Genomic DNA, 21,231 nt, shown 5'->3' on the forward strand with positions numbered 1-21,231 from the left:
AAGTGGCAGGGGTGGTGGTGGTGGTGGGATGAATTGGGAGATTGGGATTGACATATATAAACTAATATGTGTAAAACAGATAACTAATAAAAACCTGTTGTATAAAAAATAAAAAAAGAAAGAAAGGAAAAGAAAAACATTGACATCATGGCAGATAGATTATAAGGGAGAGAATTTAGAATGCAATTGCATTTGCATGGCCAGCGGTGATAGAAATTAGTTTTTACTGGCCACTCATTCTACTGTTACATTATTTTTACTTTGACCCTCTCTAGGCTCACCTATCTATGTGGTCACTGTCCTCCAGCAGAGCGATCATAAAGACAGGAGGTGGATGGACCACCTTGTCTTCGTGTGATGCAAATTCAAAGTGAACAGGCCTCAGATACAAATGGAACTCTTCAAAACCCATCTCACATGCCAAGTCCTTATAAGACTAAAAGGGAAAAAAAAAAAAAGCCAAGAACATTTGCTATTATTTTCCCCTAAAAGGAAAGTAAGTGGTAAGAAAACCAAACCATCTGAATAAGCACAAAAGCAAAAGTCAAAACAAAAGTAAGCCAAGTCCGGTGTGAAGTGAATGAGTCACAAGGGTTTTGAGTCTGCCCTAAGCTCTGACAGTTAAAGACAGTAGTTAAGGTCGGAGGAGATATGCTTGGGCACTTCCTCAACTCTCATTTCCTACAAGTTGGCTTCTATCTTCAGAGCCCTCCTGAAGTCACCAATATTGCCCTCAATAGGAGGTTCACCATTTTTTCTCAGAGCTCCTCATGGTTGGCCTGTCTCCTCCTTGAGGAACATTTTTGTTCTCCTGGATCCAGGATCTCCATGCTTCTGCCTCTTGACTACTCTCTCTCAGTCTTCACTGGCTTCTCCTCTTTTTGGTTGTTGAAGTAGCCCTCCTCTACCACCCACGCCATGTCACTGACCTTGTTGGAGACACTGCAGGACCCCACGTGGGTCACCCGGATGGCTCGGAAGGGCAGTGGCGCCAGTCGCATGTGCACAGCCCCTGCTAGACGTTCCCCCGGGCTGTTGATGACACGGTTGTGGCTCTGGCGGACCACAAAGAGCTGCACCCACCCCATGCCAGGGCACTGGCTGAGCAGCCAAGCACTGCTGCCCCCGTCCCGCCACCATTGCTGCTGCTACATTCCGGCTTCTCCTCTTTATTTTCAACACCTGTTTCCTGGTGTTCTAAACCTAATCCTCTTCTCACCTTCTCCATGCCCTCCTTAGGGAGTCTGTCATCCAACTCCAGGCCCTAACCATCACCCCCTTGTGTAAGAACCTGTGACCCCCATCTCTGTCCTGCTTCAACTCTGAGCTCTACTCTCACGTGTCCATGGCTTGCAGCCAGGATCCATTCAGATGTTGCTCTGGCATTTCAGGCTTCTGTGTCTAGAATGCCTTCCCTTCCTCTCTTACCCCCATTCTAACACACATCTTCATCTTGAGAATTTGGTACATTAAGGCTGCGTTCAAATGGCACCTGTATTAGTTTGCTAGGCTGCTGTGAAACAGTACCATAAACTGGGGGGCTTAAACAACAGAAATTTGTCTCAGTTCTGGAGGACAGAAGTCCAAGATCAGTGTTGCAGGGTTGGTTCCTTCTGAGGGTTTTGAGTGAAGGAGCTGTTCTAGGCCTTTCTCGGCTAATAGATGGCTATCTTGTCCTTGTGGTTTCACACAGTATTCCTTCTGGGTATGTCTGTGTCCAAACTACCTCTTCTTATAAGGACACCAGTTATATTAGATAAGAGCCTACTCTGATAACTTCATTTTAACTTGACTACCTCTGTAAAGATCCGATCTCCAAATAAGGTCACATTCTGGGGTACTAGGGGTTAGAGCTTGAACATATGAATTTTGGAGTTACACAATCATCCCTAGGCCCTTTTCTATGGAACTTTCTCTGATTCACTTAGAAAGAGTGAAATACACTATTTCCTGTGCTCCCATAGTATTTTGTTCATATGACTAAAATATCATACTAAACTTTATTAGGGGGAACTTTTACATTGTGAACTCCCTGAGAACAAGGATCAGAAATTATGAGGAGGTAGTATCATAGCAGTTAATAATATCTGGGCTCATGGTTTGAATTCTGCTTCTACTACTTTCTAGTTATTTGATCTTAGGCAAATTACTTAATTTTTCTGAGCCTCTACCTTCCTGCTGGTAACATGTTTGTAAGCTATCATATCATAATATATCATAAGGACATCATAAAGCTATCATATCAAAAGAATATTCTGAGGAGTACATGAACTAGTACATGTAAAGTCCCCAGTACAGACCCTGGCCACACTAGGCCCTAGACAGTTGTTGATGGTTGATGATTGGACTCTTTGCGTCTTCAGGGCCTCTCATGGGGACAGAACACAAAAGAACTCATACACGTTTGCAACAAATCTTCAAGTTCCATGTTTTTCCAGTTTGGGGAACATGTTCACTTAAATGTCTTACCATCATCTCACGCTCATACCTAAAACCTAACTCACTAAGTGTTCTCTCCCCCTGCCTGCTGAACCTTCCATACCTCTGCCAGACCTGGATGCTGTCACTGACTCATTCTTTCCTTTCTTTAGGCCCTCCATTGCTTCTGCTCTGCTATTCAACTTCATTATATTTGAGAGCAAATACAATCAGTATTCACTGAGTGCCCAGTGAGGGTCAGGTTTCATACCCCTGATAGGATACTAGGGAGCTTACACTAGCAGGAAAACCAACAAACCAATATTAAGCATCTAATTAAAAGGCAATGGCTGAATGAAGAGGAAGCCCGGGTGCTTGGAGGAGAACCCAGCCTAGCTGAGTGGTCAGAGAGGCATGTGGGGAGGCCTGAGTGAGAGGATAAACAATGGAGGGAGGGAGAAAGGGAGGTCATCATTTCAGCCATTTAGAAAGCTCACTCTGGCTACTCTTGGGGCACAGATGGGGCAAGGCTTGCAGGTAGGGGGACCCGTAGTCTGTTATCCTACATCTGGATCCTCAGTCCCCCTACTGACCGTGCTAAGTGTACACTCCCCAGACTCATCTCTATCAGCCTATGCCAGAGGGTCAAGAGTTCCAAAAGTTTGGAAAATGTCTGTAGGAGCAGCATATGAGAATCTTGGCCTTGGTTCTGTCCTACGTCTGCTGCAGACTTGAATGCAAGCAGGCCTATCTCCCCCACGAGGAAGGGATCGCCCATCACTTTAGCTGAAAACAGCTGAAAGAAAACAGAATACTTTTTAAAACACACACACACACACACACACACACACACACACACAGAAATTTGACATATTAAGAAAAATACATCGGCAGCATAGACTTTGGATCCAGAGTTCCTGGGCTCAAGTCCTAGCTCTGACACTTATAAGCTGTGAGATTTGCGGCAACTTATTCAATTTAGCTGTCTCTCAGTTTCCTCATCTGCAAAGTGGGGATAAGGATAATAACAGCACCTAATAGGAACTGATAGATCAAAACTGTATCATAGGGTTGTTGAGAGGGTTAAGTGAGTTAATATATGCAAAAGTGCTTGGTACAGAGTATTTGCTATTACCATTATCATAAATGTTTTAAGCCAAAATAAAGAGAGAAATGATAAAGATGACCTAAATAGAAATAGAAGTATCTGATATATTTCAAGTATTTTAGTGGCCAATAATAATAATATTAATAATTTCTTATAAACTCTAATTGAAGTTTTAAAAATTTCAAGTATTTTCACATATATTAACTCATTTTTATTTTCACAAGATACCTATGATTTAGGCATCACAGATACTATTATTTCCATTTTACCAGTGAGGGGTCTGAAGCAACACTGAAATTTTCTAAGGTCATACAACAGTACCAAGAATAAACTTAGGTTTCCTAGTTTCAAGCTGTACTTTTTTTCTTTTTTTTTTTGCGGTACGCGGGCCTCTCACTGTTGTGGCCTCTCCCGTTGCGGAGCACAGTCTCCGGACGCGAAGGCTCAGCGGCCATGCATGGTTCACGGGCCCAGCCGCTCTGCGGCATGTGCGATCTTCCCGGACCGGGGCACGAACCTGTGTCCCCTGCATCGGCAGGCGGACTCTCAACCACTGCGCCACCAGGGAAGCCCCCAAGCTGTAGTTTTACAGTATACCAAACTGCCTCTGCAGTGCTCCTCCACTCAGTCAGCCCTGGGTGATTGGTGAAATAACCACATTGCTCTTTTAATGTCCTTCTGCCTTGCTCACCTCCTCTGCTCTGGCATTTTTGCTACCCTCTAATATACCACTCCCAGCAAGGACCCAGTTTGGAGACCCCCTAGTTTGCCTTTCCTGGTTTGGCTTCCCAAGGGTAGATCCACTTATTTACCAAAGTCCTTGCCTACTCAGAGATGCAATTTCTAGACAATTGAAGTCTTCCAAAGTGATAAAGAGATTTATTAAACTAATTTCCTGCTTGTCTTCTGAGGGCAATACCTGCCCCATTTTCTGTCCCAATACAAAAGATTAATCTGAATATTTATCATTTCTAGGTCCCAATTTGAACACATTTCAAAAATAATAACAATTAAAGTTGTGTGGGGAATTCCCTGGTGGTCCAGTGGTTAGGACTTGGCACTTTCACTGCCAAGGGCCTGGGTTCAATCCCTGGTCGGGGAACTAAGATCCTGCAAGTCATGCAGTGCGGTCAAAAATATGAAATAAAATAAAATAAAGTGTGGGATCAATGAGAGACTGGATAGGTACACCATATATTCACTACGATTTATAAGAGGACTAAAAATACATTTGAAAAAAAATCTGTTACCATAATACAATGTGAAAATAATCCTCAATAAATGGTAGTAGGATACATGGCTGGTAATTTGGGGAAAAATTCTATTTTGAGCCATACCTTACACCACACACACACTCATATACACACACATACATGCACACACACTCCAGGTGGAACACTCAAAGGAGTTAAATATTTTTGAAATAAGATAAAACCTTAAGAAGTTAGAATAAAATAAGATAAAACATGAAACATCTGGAGGAATTTTTGCTTTCTGGATTTAGGAGGATACAAGAAATTGCAAAAGAAAAGACAAATAGATTTGACTACATGAAAATAAGTTTCTGTTAAAAAACAAAAAGACAAATTGGGGAAAATATTTGCAGAAAATATGATGGACAAAAGGGTTAAAGTTTGTTTTTTTTTTTTAAAGAAGAGTCCATGTAAGTGGATAGGAATGACATTAGGATTCCAAGAGATAAATAAACTAAGGGAAAGAACAGAAAATTCATAAAAAATAAAATTAGTAACAAGACATTTGGAAGAATATTTAATCTCAACAAATAGCAAGGAAAGAAAATCAGCAGTGTAATGCCACCTTTATATATAATATGTATACATTAGCACAGACATTACATGCTTATAACTAACATTGTAGGGTATAGCAGAACTGGTACTCTTATACACTATCAGTGGCATGACTCTTCTGGAAAGTGATCTGCCAGCATAAATCAAAAGACTTAAACTTTGCTTCAGCAAATCCACTGCTGGGATCTATCCAAAGGAATTGATTCAAAATACGGAAAAATCTGTGAGCATGGAGATGTACCTTATAGCACTTTTAATAATAATGAAAAATTGGAAACTACTTGAATGCCCATTGATGGTTGGATAAGTTATGATTCACCACTTAAGGGAATTATGTGGTCGTAAAGGTGAGTGAGTATAAAGACTATTAGCAATACAGAAGAATATATAATATGATGTTAACTGAGAAAAACAGGAGATAGTGTATGAAGGATATGATTAGAAAGAACTATGTAAAACATGTATATGAAGAATACTTGAATTCAGAAAAATAATGATTACAAATGCATTTGAATTGTTATATTTAGAGTAATTTTCTGTTTTCCTCTTTTGCTACAATTCTAAATTTTACTTTTGATCAACTCAACATTAATTTAAAAGAAAATAAAACTTTAGTTTGGGCAGGAGGAGATAGGAGGCTGAGGCAGACCTGTGGAACAAATATTTTTGGCAGCTGGGGTCCTTGAAAGTTCCTTCATCTTTTTTTTTTTTTTTAGCAGTACGTGGGCCTCTCACTGTTGTGGCCTCTCCCGCTGCGGGGCTCCAGACGCACAGGCTCAGTGGCCATGGTTCACGGGCCCAGCCGCTCTGCGGCATGTGGGATTTTCCCGGACCGGGGCACAAACCCGTGTCCCCTGCATTGGCAGGCGGACTCCCAACCACTGCGCCACCAGGGAAGCCTGAAAGTTCCTTCATCTTAATAGCAAGTAAGGTCAAATTAGAAACCCAGGCTCAACTGTGATAGCCTTAATAGAAAAAGAAAAAAATTAAAATCCAATTACATACACCATGTAAGGCACTGGGCCACAGTTTGAACCACAGAGCGTTAGAGCTGGAAGGGGCTTTAGTGATCATTGAGCTCACTTCTACCCTCCTCCCCTCAAATACACAAACATAATGTTAAAAAATAGGAAAGTAAGGCTCAGAGTCACACAGCAAGTTAATGCAGGACTGAACTTGAGTCCAAGTCACTGACTCCTCACTCAGTGCTGTCTCTCCTCTACCAGATCTCAGCTCAGGACAAAAGAGTACATTTTAGGAAGAATCTTAGAAAGAAAAAAATTTAATTAAAAAGATATTTTAAAAATATAAATAATAAACCAGAAAATATTTTCCCCATATCTAGTACATCTCCCTTTAAATTATAACTGTAGCAGCATCCTGATAAACTAGAAACTTTGAAAATGAAAACTAGAAACTTTTTCAAAAATGAAAAAAAAATAGAAATAAAAATGTTGTCAAGCCCTAGGACTATGATCTGTCCCTGGCCAGATAGAGGGGAATAGAGCCAAACATAAAAACAAAGCTAAGTAGTAACATCTGGGAGGAAACATTCTCTTTGCCAAGGACCCACCTACCCCTTTCAGAGAACCTACGTCTTTCTGGAGCTGTGCGCCGTACCAGGACTTGGGCTTGGCTGGAGTGAGCCACACATCCAGGGCCAGCTGCAGCATGTGTCTCTCTAGCAAGGTGAGGGCACTGGCTGATGTGGGCCTGCAGGTGTGGCAGGCCTCCCTGAGGAGGTGCTCAAGGGCTCTGGGGATGTGCAAAGCCAGGCCCAGGGAAGGGTGGAACTCCAGCAGGTAAATGTTTGTCAAAGCTGGGCTTAATGAAGAGAAACAATTAATGACGATTTTACACAGTGAAGAACTTAATGTTTCTACAGGTATTTGGATTTCATATTTTTTGAGACCAATAAAACACTCTTACAATCCAGGGCATCATAAAAAATTGGAAGCTCAATGGGGTCTCAGAGGCTGTCCAGGGAGCCCATCAAGTTACACAACATGCTTTTTGCTTTAATGTGAACCTTTTTAAAACTAGAAGACATAGTTTACTCTAAAAGCCAAAAAGAATAAGATTCATTATAAGTCAAATCATTATGCTGTATACCTTAAATGTATACAGTGCTGTACATCAATTATATCTCAATAAAATTGAAAAAAGGGATTCTATGGCAAACCTGTCAACATTTCAGTAATCAATATTTAGCCAAATATTTGAAAACAAAATAACTTAATATAAAAGTATCTAAATATTAAACAAGTACTTTCCATGACTATTTCTATTTTTCACCCGATTCTTTATCCATTTTTTTCCCCCAAAATGATAATGGATGAAGACGATTTTTAAGTTCTGTACACAACTGCTGGAATCATTCATGTTTGCCATAAAAATGTTATATTTTATGAATGAATGAGGCCAGAGATAATAAAACACTTTTCTGTGGGTTATTGCTTTGGAAATAAAGGATATAGCACCAGTCAAGTCAAGGGCCTTTCTATATCTAAATACTTCTTAAACCCATGCAAATGGGATTCTTCTTACTCCTAGATCTTAGGAAATACAAACCTAAGTCTGGAAAGGAATCTCATCAAGTAAATATCATTTGCTTTTGAGACACTCTGACAGGTTTTAGTATCCATATAGTCCTAGCATGTTCTGTCAAAAACCACTTCCTGAACAGTAGAAGTGGTCTCAAACTTACTATAGTTAAAAAATCAGTCCTGTGAAAGGTCTTTGGAGAAAATGCAGTCTTGTGCCTGGAACTCCCAGGGTTCTTTCTCAAGAGAAAGAAAGAAAAGGTTAGAACCTCAGCTATGAAATCCCATGGCACCCTACCCATGGGATGCCTGTCCATGAAATGATGGACCAAGATGACATCACAGCCCATTGTGGCAATCTCTTACTGCAAGTCTGCCTGTACTGCTAGACTATACACTTCACAGGAGCATAGGGCCATGCCTGCATTGTTCATTCTGTGTCCTCAGCTCCTAGCACACTGCCTGGAACATGTAGATGCTCAAAAATATTTGATGAATGTTGAAAGGAGCTGGACAATTTCTCCACCCATTTGGAGCAACAGAGAGGTTGTGATCTTGGGTTACACAGACCAACTTGGAGCCTGTCACCAGCTTCTTGGTTCCTCTGTACCCCTGAAGCCTGGAAAGGAATGGTGAGGGGGAATCATACCACATATCAAGGGGGTGACTTCATGTACTCTCTCTGAATGATCTCAGGAAATTTAATCTGCTCCTTAAAGGGGTGGAGGTGGTATCACAAGATAAGCCTGCAGAAACCTTTTTGTTGACACTTGCTAGAATAAGGAAATTCGTTTTTGAGAAATTTAAAGCACATCTGTGTTTCACATATGTTGGCTTGTGTGGCACCTCTGATAAATCCTACGACAGCATTTCAAGAGCAACCGGGGTTTTTTAGGACTCCTCAAGGGAATGAAGATTCTGCACCCAGTGGCATAAGTCTAAATTCTAGCCTCCTATTCTTTATTTACAAAGTAAATAGATATTGAGTATGCAAAGGGATCCCTCTTCTGTGACTTTTATATTTACTTCTCTCAGCTCCAAATACTTGAGAGGTGCTTTGTAGAATAGTATTAGGCTTAACATCATACCCTTAAATTATCCAGAAATTAAAAGTAAAATGTCTAAAGACAACACCAACTTACCAGCTATTGTTGATGGAAATGAGTTATTTGCAAATTATGTTAAGGGGAAGTCCAAATGTATTGCTAGCATCTGGATGGCCTTCACATCAAAGCCTCTGGACATACTCCCACTGACACTCTATCTAGAAATATCACATAAAAGTTAAAATTAGAAAAGTCAAACTTTCCCATGGATGTGAGTTATGAGCCTTGGCATGATAAGAACAGAACATCAGCCCTTTGCATCTCTTCATTATTTGGCTAATTTTCACCCAGACATGGGTTTTAAGGATTCACTCACACAGAGACATGCTTGTCTTTAGTCTGAGCCGAGGGTCCGCCAGGGAAAGCAAAGGCAACCAGCTTCAGGCGATCTTAAGAGGCACAAGAAAACTTCTTTCTGTCAAATAATTGACTACAATGAAAAAATTCTAAGCAGGCCTAAGGTAACTGTACTGCAACAATCGTTATCTTCTAGCCTTTCCCCAGAGGACACAGACTGTGATCATTTCCTGTAGTGTCCTAGAAATAATTGCAACCTTTTAAAAAATAAATATAATTTTACACTTTAATGTCTTACAAGGGGGTAGGTTTCATCCTTCTTTCACTATAAACTCTGTGACTGAATGAAAACAGGTGGTCAATTCTTTGGTATCGTTAAATGCAATTAGGATTGGAAACCTCCCTTTAAGATTGTAGTCATGCTTGGAATTCAACAATGCAAATAAGCTTACAAATAAACATCGTGTACGTGCTGCCCTAGAAAACCCAGATTCTGGACTGGGACTGAAAGGAAAACACGATTTTCAGTTCTGGCCTGTGTTTTTCATCCTCTTCTCACATGGAATCTTCTAAAACCCAAATATACTCACGTAAGGATGCCCCTCACCAGCTGCAGGTGAAGCCTCAGGCAGGTGCATTCCTCTCCGTAGGCCTTAATGAAGTAAGGGTAGCTGAGATCAAACCTTGGGCACCTGTGTATGCCGTTAGTGATCACTTGTGCTAAGGCAAACCTCTCCTCTGGGTCCAACACACGCTGGTAGGCTTCAGAGTAATTGCCAAGAAGTTTCAAATAAGGTTGACAGTCAGGGAACAGGGCCCAGCAGAGAGAGGTGAGCCTCCACCCATTCCATGCTTTGGAAAGACCCCCCACCATCAACAGGAAAGGGACAGCTCTGAACCTCTGGGTACCAGGCCAGGGTGGGCAGCTGCCGCACCAGTGCAACACAGACCAAGCTAGGGAGGGTGAGGGACAAAGCACTCGTTTCACCGCTGTCCCCTCTTCCTCTGCTCTCCACAAATAAAGGGGGGTAATATAATGAATAATATAACATCTAATAATTATAAGCTCCAATGAGACAGTGCATTCAATGTCACTTCATCAAATCCATTTATCTCCAACACCTTTTTCCACAGACCCACTCTCCCTCCCCCATTTTACTCTATCACCAAAGGTGAGCAGGTGGCCTCCACCCCTCTTCTACATCCTCAGTCCCATTTATGACCCTTTCGCTTTAACAGTTTGCCGAAGTTTCACCTATGTAGAAATGGTGGGGGAGGGGGTTAGAGTGGCAAGCTGAGGATGAAAGTGCCCTCTAGCTATAAAGGCATTTATCCCAGATCAGACTTCACTAGGAAAGGCCTACATACAGAACTCTCAAGAGCATCGAGGGGGCTTCTGTTTTAGTGGAGTTCACAAGTCTTTTCTAAAAGCCGAAGGAAGCTTCCATGCACTAACCATTGAAGAGGGTTCTTAGTGTGGGAATTCAGAAAGAGATGCTCTTTATTTTGTTTTTACATTTGTTTATGCACTTAAGGAATTTCTGTTCTCTGTGTAAATTCTATTTGTGTGTAATCAGTCATGGTGCTAATCAGAAAAAGCTCTTCAGAGATCACTGGGCTGGAATCCCAAACAGGGACCTAAGGGCCAATATGTAAGTAGTTCTGAACAATGTAATTACTTTCTTAGGGTTGTTTTAAAACTTTCATAGGAGGGAGGGTGGGAGGGAGGGAGACGCAAGAGGGAAGAGATATGGGAACATATGTATATGTATAACTGATTCACTTTGTTATAAAGCAGAAACTAACACACCATTGTAAAGCAATTATACTCCAAAAAAGATGTTAAAAAAAAAAAAACTTTCATAGGCCTTAGATTCACTTACTTTTGGAGACCCTGACCCACATTATATCAAATACATTAAAACACATCCCAATCAATTTTTTTCTGTAAAAATGTTAAATGATATTTATAATTTTCAAATTATTTGGCTATGAGCAATACATTTCATTAATGATTGGCTATGATTTCTGGGTAGTATGTACTTGAGAATTCTTATGAAGTGAGAAAATCTGACCTATAAATTGTTTTCAAATGTAATGAGATGTTTACAAGTGCTCAGTTAAAGTTTTAACATTTTATGGACATGTCAGTTAAGCATTTATTGATAACTGTTTTGTATTTCCTTTTTGGATTTCCGAGTAATGCATGTTTTTTTTTCTCTCAGATCTCACATATTTTCAATGGTCCCTGAAAAGCTCTTAGATCCTAAACACCACGTCTATATTACCTGATGGATAAATCAACTCTAACTGAAAGCTTCTGAACTTTTACTCCCAATGGTCTCACAACAGAACAGATCCCTTTCCTCTGCCGATCTAATCCAACTTCCCCCCAAGAGTTTCAGCTCAACATGTCCCTCCCCAGTCTTCTCTGACCCACTCCTCTAACGGAGGTTTCACGCTTCTGAAAGGCCTCAGCTCTCAAGGTAGCTGTATCACCAAAGACACACGTGTGCCCAGTGTGTGCATTTAATTGACAGCAAGGAGTGGATTGTTGAGCCTGCAATTTCTACCCACCCGACAGCCTAGCACACGCTGAGATGCATTAGAGAAAGAGCATTTTTTGTTTCCTTGGGTGTTGGTCTTCCTGGTAGTTTGAGGCCAGGAAGCCAGCTCACTTCTTAACAAACTACGGAATTTCCTAAAAGGAGATAAAGAGCCCCTTTCATTGTGTGGAGCCCATAGCTAAGAATGCAAGACCAGAAAGAATTGAGAGGGTGTAAGCACTACTTGAATATAGGTGGCAACAGTGCAGCGGGGAGTAAAGGAACCAAGTGGCAGGAAAAGCCAGGGGTGTCTCCATCTTGCAATAACAACTCCTGAAGCTCCCAAGGAGGTAAACACTTGAAAATCAATAGCAGACTAGGAATCAAATACTGCCTTAGTAATAGAAGTCCAGTGTCTGAGGGCTTCAATGCTAAGGCTCAAGCAGGGAGAGCCTGGGGCACTTTATTTAGCATCCAGTTTTGCAGGATGCCCTTTGGGAAACATTGGTTCAAAGGGCCTTGGGTCAACCTCAGTATAAAAAGGATAACACCAGAAGAGGCTAAAAGCTTAGGACACAGAATGTGCTCCACAGGTTAAAAACTCACACAGCTCAGAGTGTGAAATGAAGGTGCAGCTCCCTTGCCTTTAAGTGAACCCCAGGGAAAATGAAGCAAGCAGGGTGATCTAAATGACCTTATCCCATCCACAGGGCTCTACTCTAGAATAGCATTCAGTTATTAAATAGCAGAAGACAAAGCAGAAACGAAGGAGTGATGGGGTAAGAAGGGTGCCACTCAATAGCCTAGGGGAAGATTAGAAAAGAAACAATAACTTCCCTAAATCATTCTGGACGAATTTAAACCTTTTTGGCTGGGCCAGGGCAATCCCAGGAGCTGGTTTATAGTATTTGTATTGCCTTGACCTGTTTTTGTACAATAAGCCCTATTGTTTGGTTGTTTGGCAGGGGAAGTTTGTGGTAAGGGTTCTTGCTGGTGATTCCAATCTGGTGATACCAGGTTGCAGAGGCTGGTGCTAAATTGCCACTATCACTTTGTTGTTGGTAGGATTACCAGATTTAACAAATAAAAATACAGGTCATCTAGTTAAATTTGAATTGCTGATAACCAATCAATACTTTTTCAGTATGTCCCCAATATTGTCATATTTTACCTGGCAACCCTAGCTGTTGAGAAGGAAAATGTGGCTCTTTTTAAATTGACAAGCCTTTTTCAAGCTTTGCCCTCCACCTTGAAAAGCTCTCAGATGGTCCTTTGCATAATTTTATTATGAATTCTTTCTTAGTAGGGGTAGGACTGTGATCTTTCTGCCTCACAGTTGCTATTTATTATCTGTTTGCTAACTGGCCCATTTCCATTTAAATTCTGGGCTGGTATTTGTCTAAGAAGTCTTCCTAGCCTGTCAAATGTCACCTGTGTATGTCAAGGGCCAACTCTCAGGCAAAGTAATACATGGTGCACACTGACGGTAGGCATCAAACATTGGAGAAAATAGAAAAGTGAATAATCTCAAACCGGACTGTGTTTATATTTTTTACCTCAGCCTTTTTTTATTTCTTGGACTTAAAATACTTCTAAAAACAGTATTTTAGGTCAAATGAAAGTGCAAAACAGAAAATCAGTGTCAGACACATCTTGTCACAGAATTTTTGGCCTTTTTTTAGTGCTCTAAACACTAATTCAAATTACCCTGAAAATGTGTCCTCTGGTGGCTGTGGAGAGAATTAGCAGTTGGTATAAATGTCAGGAACTGGCACAGCTGATGCCCAGCTTCTGAGTCTCTTAATCCACCTAAATTCACACCAGCTCTATTTTTATGAGCCTTTTACATAATATGGCTACTTTAAGGATTTAAGACAAGCCAATGTGTTTGAACAGTTCTTGACTTTAGTGATTCCAATATAGTTAACAATAAAAAACAGCTGAGGACACTTGGCAGTAGAATCAGTACTGGGGGAAATCAGTTGTACTTTAGATAAAAATCTGGTTTATACATTAAAATTAGGCCCTTTCAACAATTTCTGATTTAGAAAGCCACATTTTCCAGTTTTGGGCACTGATAGCTCAGTTTCTATAGGGAACACATTCTTGGGGTAGAAAGGAGGGAGATATTTTCAATGATTGTTTTAAGTTAAAATAATTTCACATACCACAGAAGAAACCAGTGGACAGCCCTGGTAGCTTAGCACAGCTTAGCTTAGAATGAACCCTAGGCCAAAGTAAGAAGAAATTTGTTTTTTATTACTCTCTGCCTTTCTATTCTTCTCTGCCATTGAGTCCTGCCTGGGGCCTCCATAAAAGGCCTAGAAGAACTGAAAGTGGAGGTGGGGAGAGTACAGAAAAGGGGGGCTGCTTAAAACTCATGTCTGGCCCAATAAACTTGTCGAGTTTGAGGATTCTGTATTACTTTACGTTTAATGCAGCCTCTCCAGTTTCTACACTGAGTCTAAATCTCCCATTTACTCAGCTGATCACAGTAAGGTTCTGTTTGGCAGATCAAGTTTGCACATGCAAACTCTAGAAGCCACTTGTCTTTGAAAAGAGGAACAATTTTCAAGGCCAAGGCTTGCACCCTTTAAGTCCAGCCAGTTGTTTTCAAAAGTGGGTGACCTACATCTCCATGAGTAACAGACCAGAGCGTAGATGAAATGGTAAACCCTCTACTCTACTAGAAAAACAATTCAAAGAAAACATTTCCACTTCCTCATCCTCCGACCACATCACAATGCACTGTAACTGGCTTCCATCTCTGCTACGCTTTTGAGAGAGTCCTACAAAGCTGGCAATGACTGCCTGATGGCTGACCCCACTGTCTGGTTTTTAGGACTCACCTTTCTTGATGTTTCACATCCACACAGGAAACCATCCTCTCCTAATTAAAATGTTTTTTTCCTGTGGGTTTTCCTAACACTATCCCTTTCTTTTTTTCTTCAGTCTCTTTGGCTCCTCCTTCTTGTTCCTCTCATGGATTCTTGTTCCATGACCTTCCCGTGAAATGTAAGTGTTCCCAGGAACCCATTTCAGGCATCTCCGGCTTTTCCTAGTCATTTCGATTCATTACTATGGTTCAACTTCCACATTCATACTTCAGCTCATACCTGCTCCTGAGCTTCAAACCTACAGCTCCCGCAAAACATTCACACCTGGGTTTTAGCAAACTCTCCTCACACACCTGTGTCCTAGACTCAATGCTACCTTCCCCTCTAAAGAGGCTCCTCCTCTTTCATTCTGTTTCAGTTAACAGCCTCCTCCCTGAGCCCGAGGAAGTCATTTTAATTCCACCCTCATTCTCTCACTCCAACATCCAGTCTTCAAATCCTATTATTTCCATTCTGGAAATCCTTGCCCAACTGCTCTCACCCACCCACATGTGGCATACCCTTCTAAAGGCCATAATAAGGTCAGTCAGTTTGTCTGTGTTTAGCAAAGTGAGGCTTGTCCCTGACAGGACAATGAACATGAATGGAATCATCATTCATTCTCGATAAAAGCATACATATTATAAAAGGGCCTGAATTATACAGCCCTCTAACAAATTTCCCTTATGATAAAGTCATATCCTTCACATTTTATTTTTTGTAACAAAGAACCACAGTAAAGAACGTAAAATTTATTACTCACATCCTTACAACTAGCTAAGGTTATTTAAATAATTATTCATTTTATTGGGAACTGCTCTAAAAGACCCACTGGGTTTAAAAAAGTATATTGGGGTTTATAAGAATGTTCAATAGATGTTTTGTTTTCTAGGTAAAAATACCTGGCGCTTGTTTTCTAGAAGAGTTGCTTCCCAAGTCCACATGTCATACAGCACAGCAAATCTGTCCATACCTGCATGGGCCCATCCCCAGTCCTGGTCAACATTTGACTCGCTGCCCTCTTTGTGACCTGGTAGAGAAATGGATGAAAATGACCAGAGACAGGTCTCTCTATGAAGATATGCCTAGTAGAAATGGACCCCTCAGATTGTCAGCTCCCTCTCAGGAAGGAAAACACTGAATGGGTAACTGGGATTCCTGAGAATCGGTTAAAGAGCCATGGGCAAGACCAGGTGCTAAGTTTATACTTGCTTACTTTTAAATCAACAGAGGTTTTTGTTTTTACTTCTAGTTTTAAAAGACTAATTTTAGAAATATAACCAAAATTCAGTTAACATGAAATATTTACTAAAATGTCTGCAAACCTGTAATTTAAAGGCAAAACACACATTTCTCCTTTGGTAAAAACAGGTCCCTGGTGGTTTAACAACAAACCCAGTTTAACCTGCTGTATCAATTGATGCCAGCCAAGTCAAAATTTTTCAGGGAAATTTCTAAGATATTCCTCAATTATGTTAATTACTAACTTAAATCAATAAGTGTAATCATTGCCATTATTCAGCTAAAATATTTTCCCACTATAGTACTCTAAGTTTTCACTGTCGACATCATTATTGCTTAAAATTTTAAGTGGTCTATTTCAGAATAAAATATTCAAAAGTAAGAGATTTTCAGGTTTAATAATTATCAAGTATATGGTGCGTACTTGAACAAGAGAAAGGCTTTGGTCAGGAATTTCTATAGCAGCAGTTGGAAAATCATTTTACAATGGATGACCGTATACTCACTAGCTCAGCGAGAGATGCTCATGTGACTAAGTATTTCAATCAAAGTAAGTTCTTAAGAGATGGAAATAGTCGAATCGTAGCGTAAACTAACATCAGCAAAAAATGATGCATTAGAATGTAGGATGACCAGTAGAGATAAAAGCTAAGAGCTGAAATTAAATGCCCTGGAATGTTGGATGCCAGCACTGCATCCCATGATTCAGATCCCAAATGGTCTGCGGCAAAGACAGAACAAAGAATTCAATCTAAATTAATTCTGTCTGGGATCTGAAAGATTAATTGTCAAACATTCTTAGAGCAGCCTTTTATAACAATATGAACATGAATTATCCTTAATTAAAGTCTACATATATTACAAAATAGCACAAACTCTTGCTAAATTTCCCTCCAAGTGTTGCAGTGTGTCTAGAAACTCTAAGTTCTTTCCAAATGCAATGCTAATGCAGTCATATTATTCCAATAGGAATATTCTTACCTCATCTACTTCTAAAACTGGATAAATTTGAGTGATGCCAAAAGGAAGAGAGAATACAGATTATGGGTTATTTGATTACCCTGACTAATGACTTCTCCCTCTGGGGCTTGTCTGGCATTTTCCTACCCAGGGCTTTTTGCATCCTGGTGGTTTTCTGTTAGGAACTCAGGAATATCTCTGCTTCTAACCGCAGTTTCCCCAAGGTCAATCAGTTTTTTGTCACTTAGAAAAAAAATCATTAATTTCCCTCAGGGCCCTGCACCCAGTGGTGGGTAAGGCAGAAATGCCACTGGGCAACAAGTAGAGTCTAAACAACAGTAAGAACTATAACCAAGTTACAGTCTCCAACAAATGGAGGACCTGAGCTGGAAACAAAACTGTATCTTTTCTAAAATGGTGTGTGTTGGGGAGGTGTATGTGCTTATTGAATTTTCAGATACTATTGTATATGCCTATATATTTTGAGGTGGGAGGTGTTAAATAGAGCCCTTAGTGGTTTTTGTCTGTTTGGCTGGTTGACTTTAAAAAATCTGACTTCTGACCTTTAATAATTAGGAGCTTCCTTTGACTAGGAGTTCCAAAAGTGAACATATTGTTTTTTATGAAATGATAGGCACCGGTGGAAAACAGAAATGATGCTGAGAAAATTACATGTAACATACAAAAATTAAACAGTTTGCTTAGATTTATAAGCTAGCATGTCAGCTTCTGCTGGCATTTAGCTCCTATAGCCTGTTATGCAAAATGAGCTCTCCTCTGAGGAAAAGAGGGACAACTTAATGTGGTATGTTTTATCCACTTTACTGGAAAAGACCTTTCTTTCCCAGTGTTCTTGTACAGGGGAATTTTCTGAGACTTTAAAGAAATGGCTACCGGATTGAGTTCTGAAGCTGATGGAAAGCAGTAACAGTGTCAGGATGCCGACTGTAATGCCATCATCTACTTAAATGGTCTTTTTTTCCACTTTTCCCACCCCCAAGTCATGGTTCAAGCCCTTTATATAGACATACATATTTCTTTCCTTTCCCTCCCTGACTTCCTGTGTCTGAAATGTACACTTATGTCCACAGGAGATGAACTGTGAAGATGAGATGGCCAAACTACCTCACACAGGGTTATGGCTCAGTCACTATAATATTTCCTTTTTATTTTCATTTCTTCCACAGCCATGTGGAAGACCTTCCTTCTAATGTTTTTGTGGTGTAGAGAGTTGATCCTTCAATATTATTCTTGGAGGAGTGGCAAGAAAAGGGTGGCAATAATTACCTGTTTGACTAAGGTATAATCTGATCTTTGGGATGATTCATATGTTTTTAAGCCTGCAAATTAACTGATGCCAAAATAACTATTTGAGTATAGTAACTATAGGAAAATTGGTGCCCATCATTAATGCTTTTCACTCTATTGATTTCTGCCATCATTTGTTAGGAAAAAGGTTAGGCCTTTTGGCAATGTAGACAATACTTCTCTGGCTAGCCTGCCTTTTTCTAAATCATCTTTTCATTAATTTCAAATAATAAATAGTACTACTACTACTACTATAACCCAGTCTAAGAACTCATCAAACTTTGTTGGGTGACTGACCCAATCCTTTGGCTACAATCTTTTAAAACGAAAATAAAAAATATCTTCTAGTCTCCACCTCACCTGCAGAGTGATACTTTCTCATAGCTATTTTATCATAGCTATTTTTTCTGCATTTGAACAGCGTGATATACTTTGCAAAGCACTTTCATTTATATTGTCTGGCTGTGACCTCACAACCATTCTGTTACGAACAGAACATTTCTTTTGTTCAACAAACATTTACTAGATACCTACTATGTGGAAGATATATATACAACTCCCTACTTCCTTCTGCCACCTGAACATCTATTAAGAATGGCAAAGTTTCAATGCCCTTAACCAAGATCCTGATCTTCCCAATAAACCTGCTCCAACCACATCTTAGATGATGGCAACACCAAACTTTCAGATACTCAGGCCAAAACTTTGGAATCAACCTTGACTTCTCTCTTTCTCTCATATTCTACATCCTAACTGCCTGGAAATCATAGCGGCTGTACCTTCAAAATATATCCAGAACTTGACCATTTCTCATCTTGCTGTCTTCCCAGATGCATTGTCTCTAGTTTGATCAGTGTAATAGCCTCCTAACAAATCTCTGCTTAGCCCTTCAGTCTATTCCCAATACAGCAGCACAAGTGTTAAAATGTAAGTTAAATCACATCACTCTCTGGCTCAAAACTCTCCAAGGCCTTCCCTTCTCACTCGAAGTCCTCAAAGTGATCCATAAGGCTCTGCATAACCTGTTCCACTCTTCCAATCTCTCTAACCTCATTTCCTAACAATTTCCCCCTCATTCACTCTAGCTGCACTAAGCTCTTTGCTGTTCCTGCAACACTGCTGGACACGGTTCTGCCTCAGAGCCTTCGCATTGGCTCTCTCCTCTGCCTGGCACTCTTCTCTCAGTCAGTCACATGGTTTGCTTCCTGATTTCCTTCAGATCTTTACTCAGATAGTACCTTCTCAGTAAGGCCTTCCCTGATCACCCTACTTACACCTGGCAATATCCCATCACCAACTCTCTATTCCCTTTTCCTTCTTAATTTTTCTCCACAGCTTCTACCACCATCTTCACCAGTCCACAAAGCCTAGGTTTTTCTATGATAAACAACCCCAAAGCTCAGTAGCCAATACTTAAAATTAATGTATCACTCAGGCAGAGCCCACTGCAGGACTAGTTGCTTTCTAGGCCTCTCTCTTCTAGCAGTGACCCAGGGATCCAGGATGTTTCTATTTTGTGGCTTGACATGCTGGAGCGTCATGGATTGGCTCTTACATGCTTTGGACTGGAAGTGACACATCTCATTTCTGCTCACAGCCCTCTGGCGCCTCCCAACTGCAAGGGCCTAGGATGTCTGGAGAAGCTTTGGTGCCAAACCATTAGGCATTCTATATATGTTTCTTACTTATTTATTTAATGTCTTTTTCCATTAAATAGTTCCATGATGGCAAGGATTTGTGACAGTTTGGTTTACTGCTGTATCCCTAGTGCCTAGTATATTTATTGGTCAGAACATTTGTGGGGTGAATGAATGGGAGGATGAATGAATGACAGGCTCATAGCCTGTGGGAGTAGATAAGCCAACAGTTTTAGAATGAGCCAAGTGCTGTAATGTAGGTAGACAAGTCATAGGGAGAAGCACTCAGCTCTGCAGAGAGATGTAAGAAAGACTTCTCAGAGAGATAATGTTTGGATGGACTTGAATAGAGCAGGCCTTTATCAAGGAAAGAGGAGGTGAGGGACAGAAGGGCCATTATGCACAAGACCCAGAGGCATGAACAGCTCTGCCCATTCAGAGGAAGGCCAGGCCCAGCTCTGTAAGAATGAAGGTATAGGGACAGTGGGGGGAAATGAGGTCTGAAAGGTTGGCAGGGGCCAGCTTGCACCCAGCCTTGTAAACTTCACCAAGGAGCCTGAACTTTATCTTGTGAGAAACAGAAAATTCATAAAGACTTCAAGCAAGGGAATAAATGTGATTATGTTTGGGCAAAGATCTGGAGAAATTTATAAAACAATGAGGAGTGCCATTTTCTTATTTAAAATTCTGTTCCTCACCAACCTTGGAATTAGTCCCACATCCTGAGGAGAGCCTAGCCTTTCATGGTCCGCTTTTTTCTGCAGCCTCATCTCCCACTACTTGCTCACAACAGTCTCTGCTACCAGCATGTCAAGTCCAGGCAGATCCTGAACACAGTATGAGGTGTCAGGCCTATGTGTCTGAAGAGACATGCTCAAGGTCAAACAGCCAGGAGAAGCCTGCTGCCTCTCATTCTGGGGTCCTTTCTACCCTGCCACATGCTTAAAGTAGGCACATGGCAAAGTGTCCATGACAGGTTGTAGGGGCTTTCCTTTTCTGGTATTATCACTGAGCAAACACATGGCCCCAGACTTTCTTCATGGGATCAAACACACTGGGCCCAGGGAAGAGGGTCTCCATCTCAGGGGCTTCTTCGATGTTAGCTCCCCTGGCTGGTAAGCCCAGTGATCTTGCTCCCAGTAGCCTCAGCCCTGGCCTGGTGAGATCAACCCAACATATTAGCATCTGTTCCTTCCATCTTCTACATGGGAAAGAATCACATAGTTATTCTGGACATTCTAGATTAAATGCTGACATGGCCACATACATGGAGTGCAGTAAACCACATGGTCCTATTAAAGACCCTGAAAGAGGCCACTTCCTTGAGTTTCTCACACTGAAGTAGTAGCTGCTGGCAGCTTCTTAAGGGTGATGTTATTCCT

At 40.8% G+C, this 21,231-nt stretch overlaps 1 protein-coding gene and 1 non-coding gene across 2 annotated transcripts in view; one reads left to right on the forward strand and one right to left on the reverse strand.

Annotated features, from left to right (window-relative positions):
- Positions 1-21,231, reverse strand: part of LOC132437153 (uncharacterized) — a 45,898-nt gene that overhangs the window by 12,684 nt on the left and 11,983 nt on the right. Inside the window, 7 exon segments of the mRNA XM_069541363.1 lie at positions 282-436; positions 3,008-3,214; positions 6,930-7,158; positions 9,020-9,141; positions 9,733-9,784; positions 9,871-10,066; positions 15,607-15,732. Of these exon segments, the coding sequence (XP_069397464.1) occupies positions 282-436; positions 3,008-3,214; positions 6,930-7,158; positions 9,020-9,141; positions 9,733-9,784; positions 9,871-10,066; positions 15,607-15,732 (1,087 nt within the window).
- Positions 4,556-4,628, forward strand: TRNAE-UUC (transfer RNA glutamic acid (anticodon UUC)). The gene has a single exon. It is a non-coding gene; the product is annotated as a tRNA-Glu (tRNA).

Source organism: Delphinus delphis, chromosome 14 (assembly GCF_949987515.2).
Source record: "Delphinus delphis chromosome 14, mDelDel1.2, whole genome shotgun sequence".
Classification (NCBI taxonomy): Eukaryota; Metazoa; Chordata; class Mammalia; order Artiodactyla; family Delphinidae; genus Delphinus; species Delphinus delphis.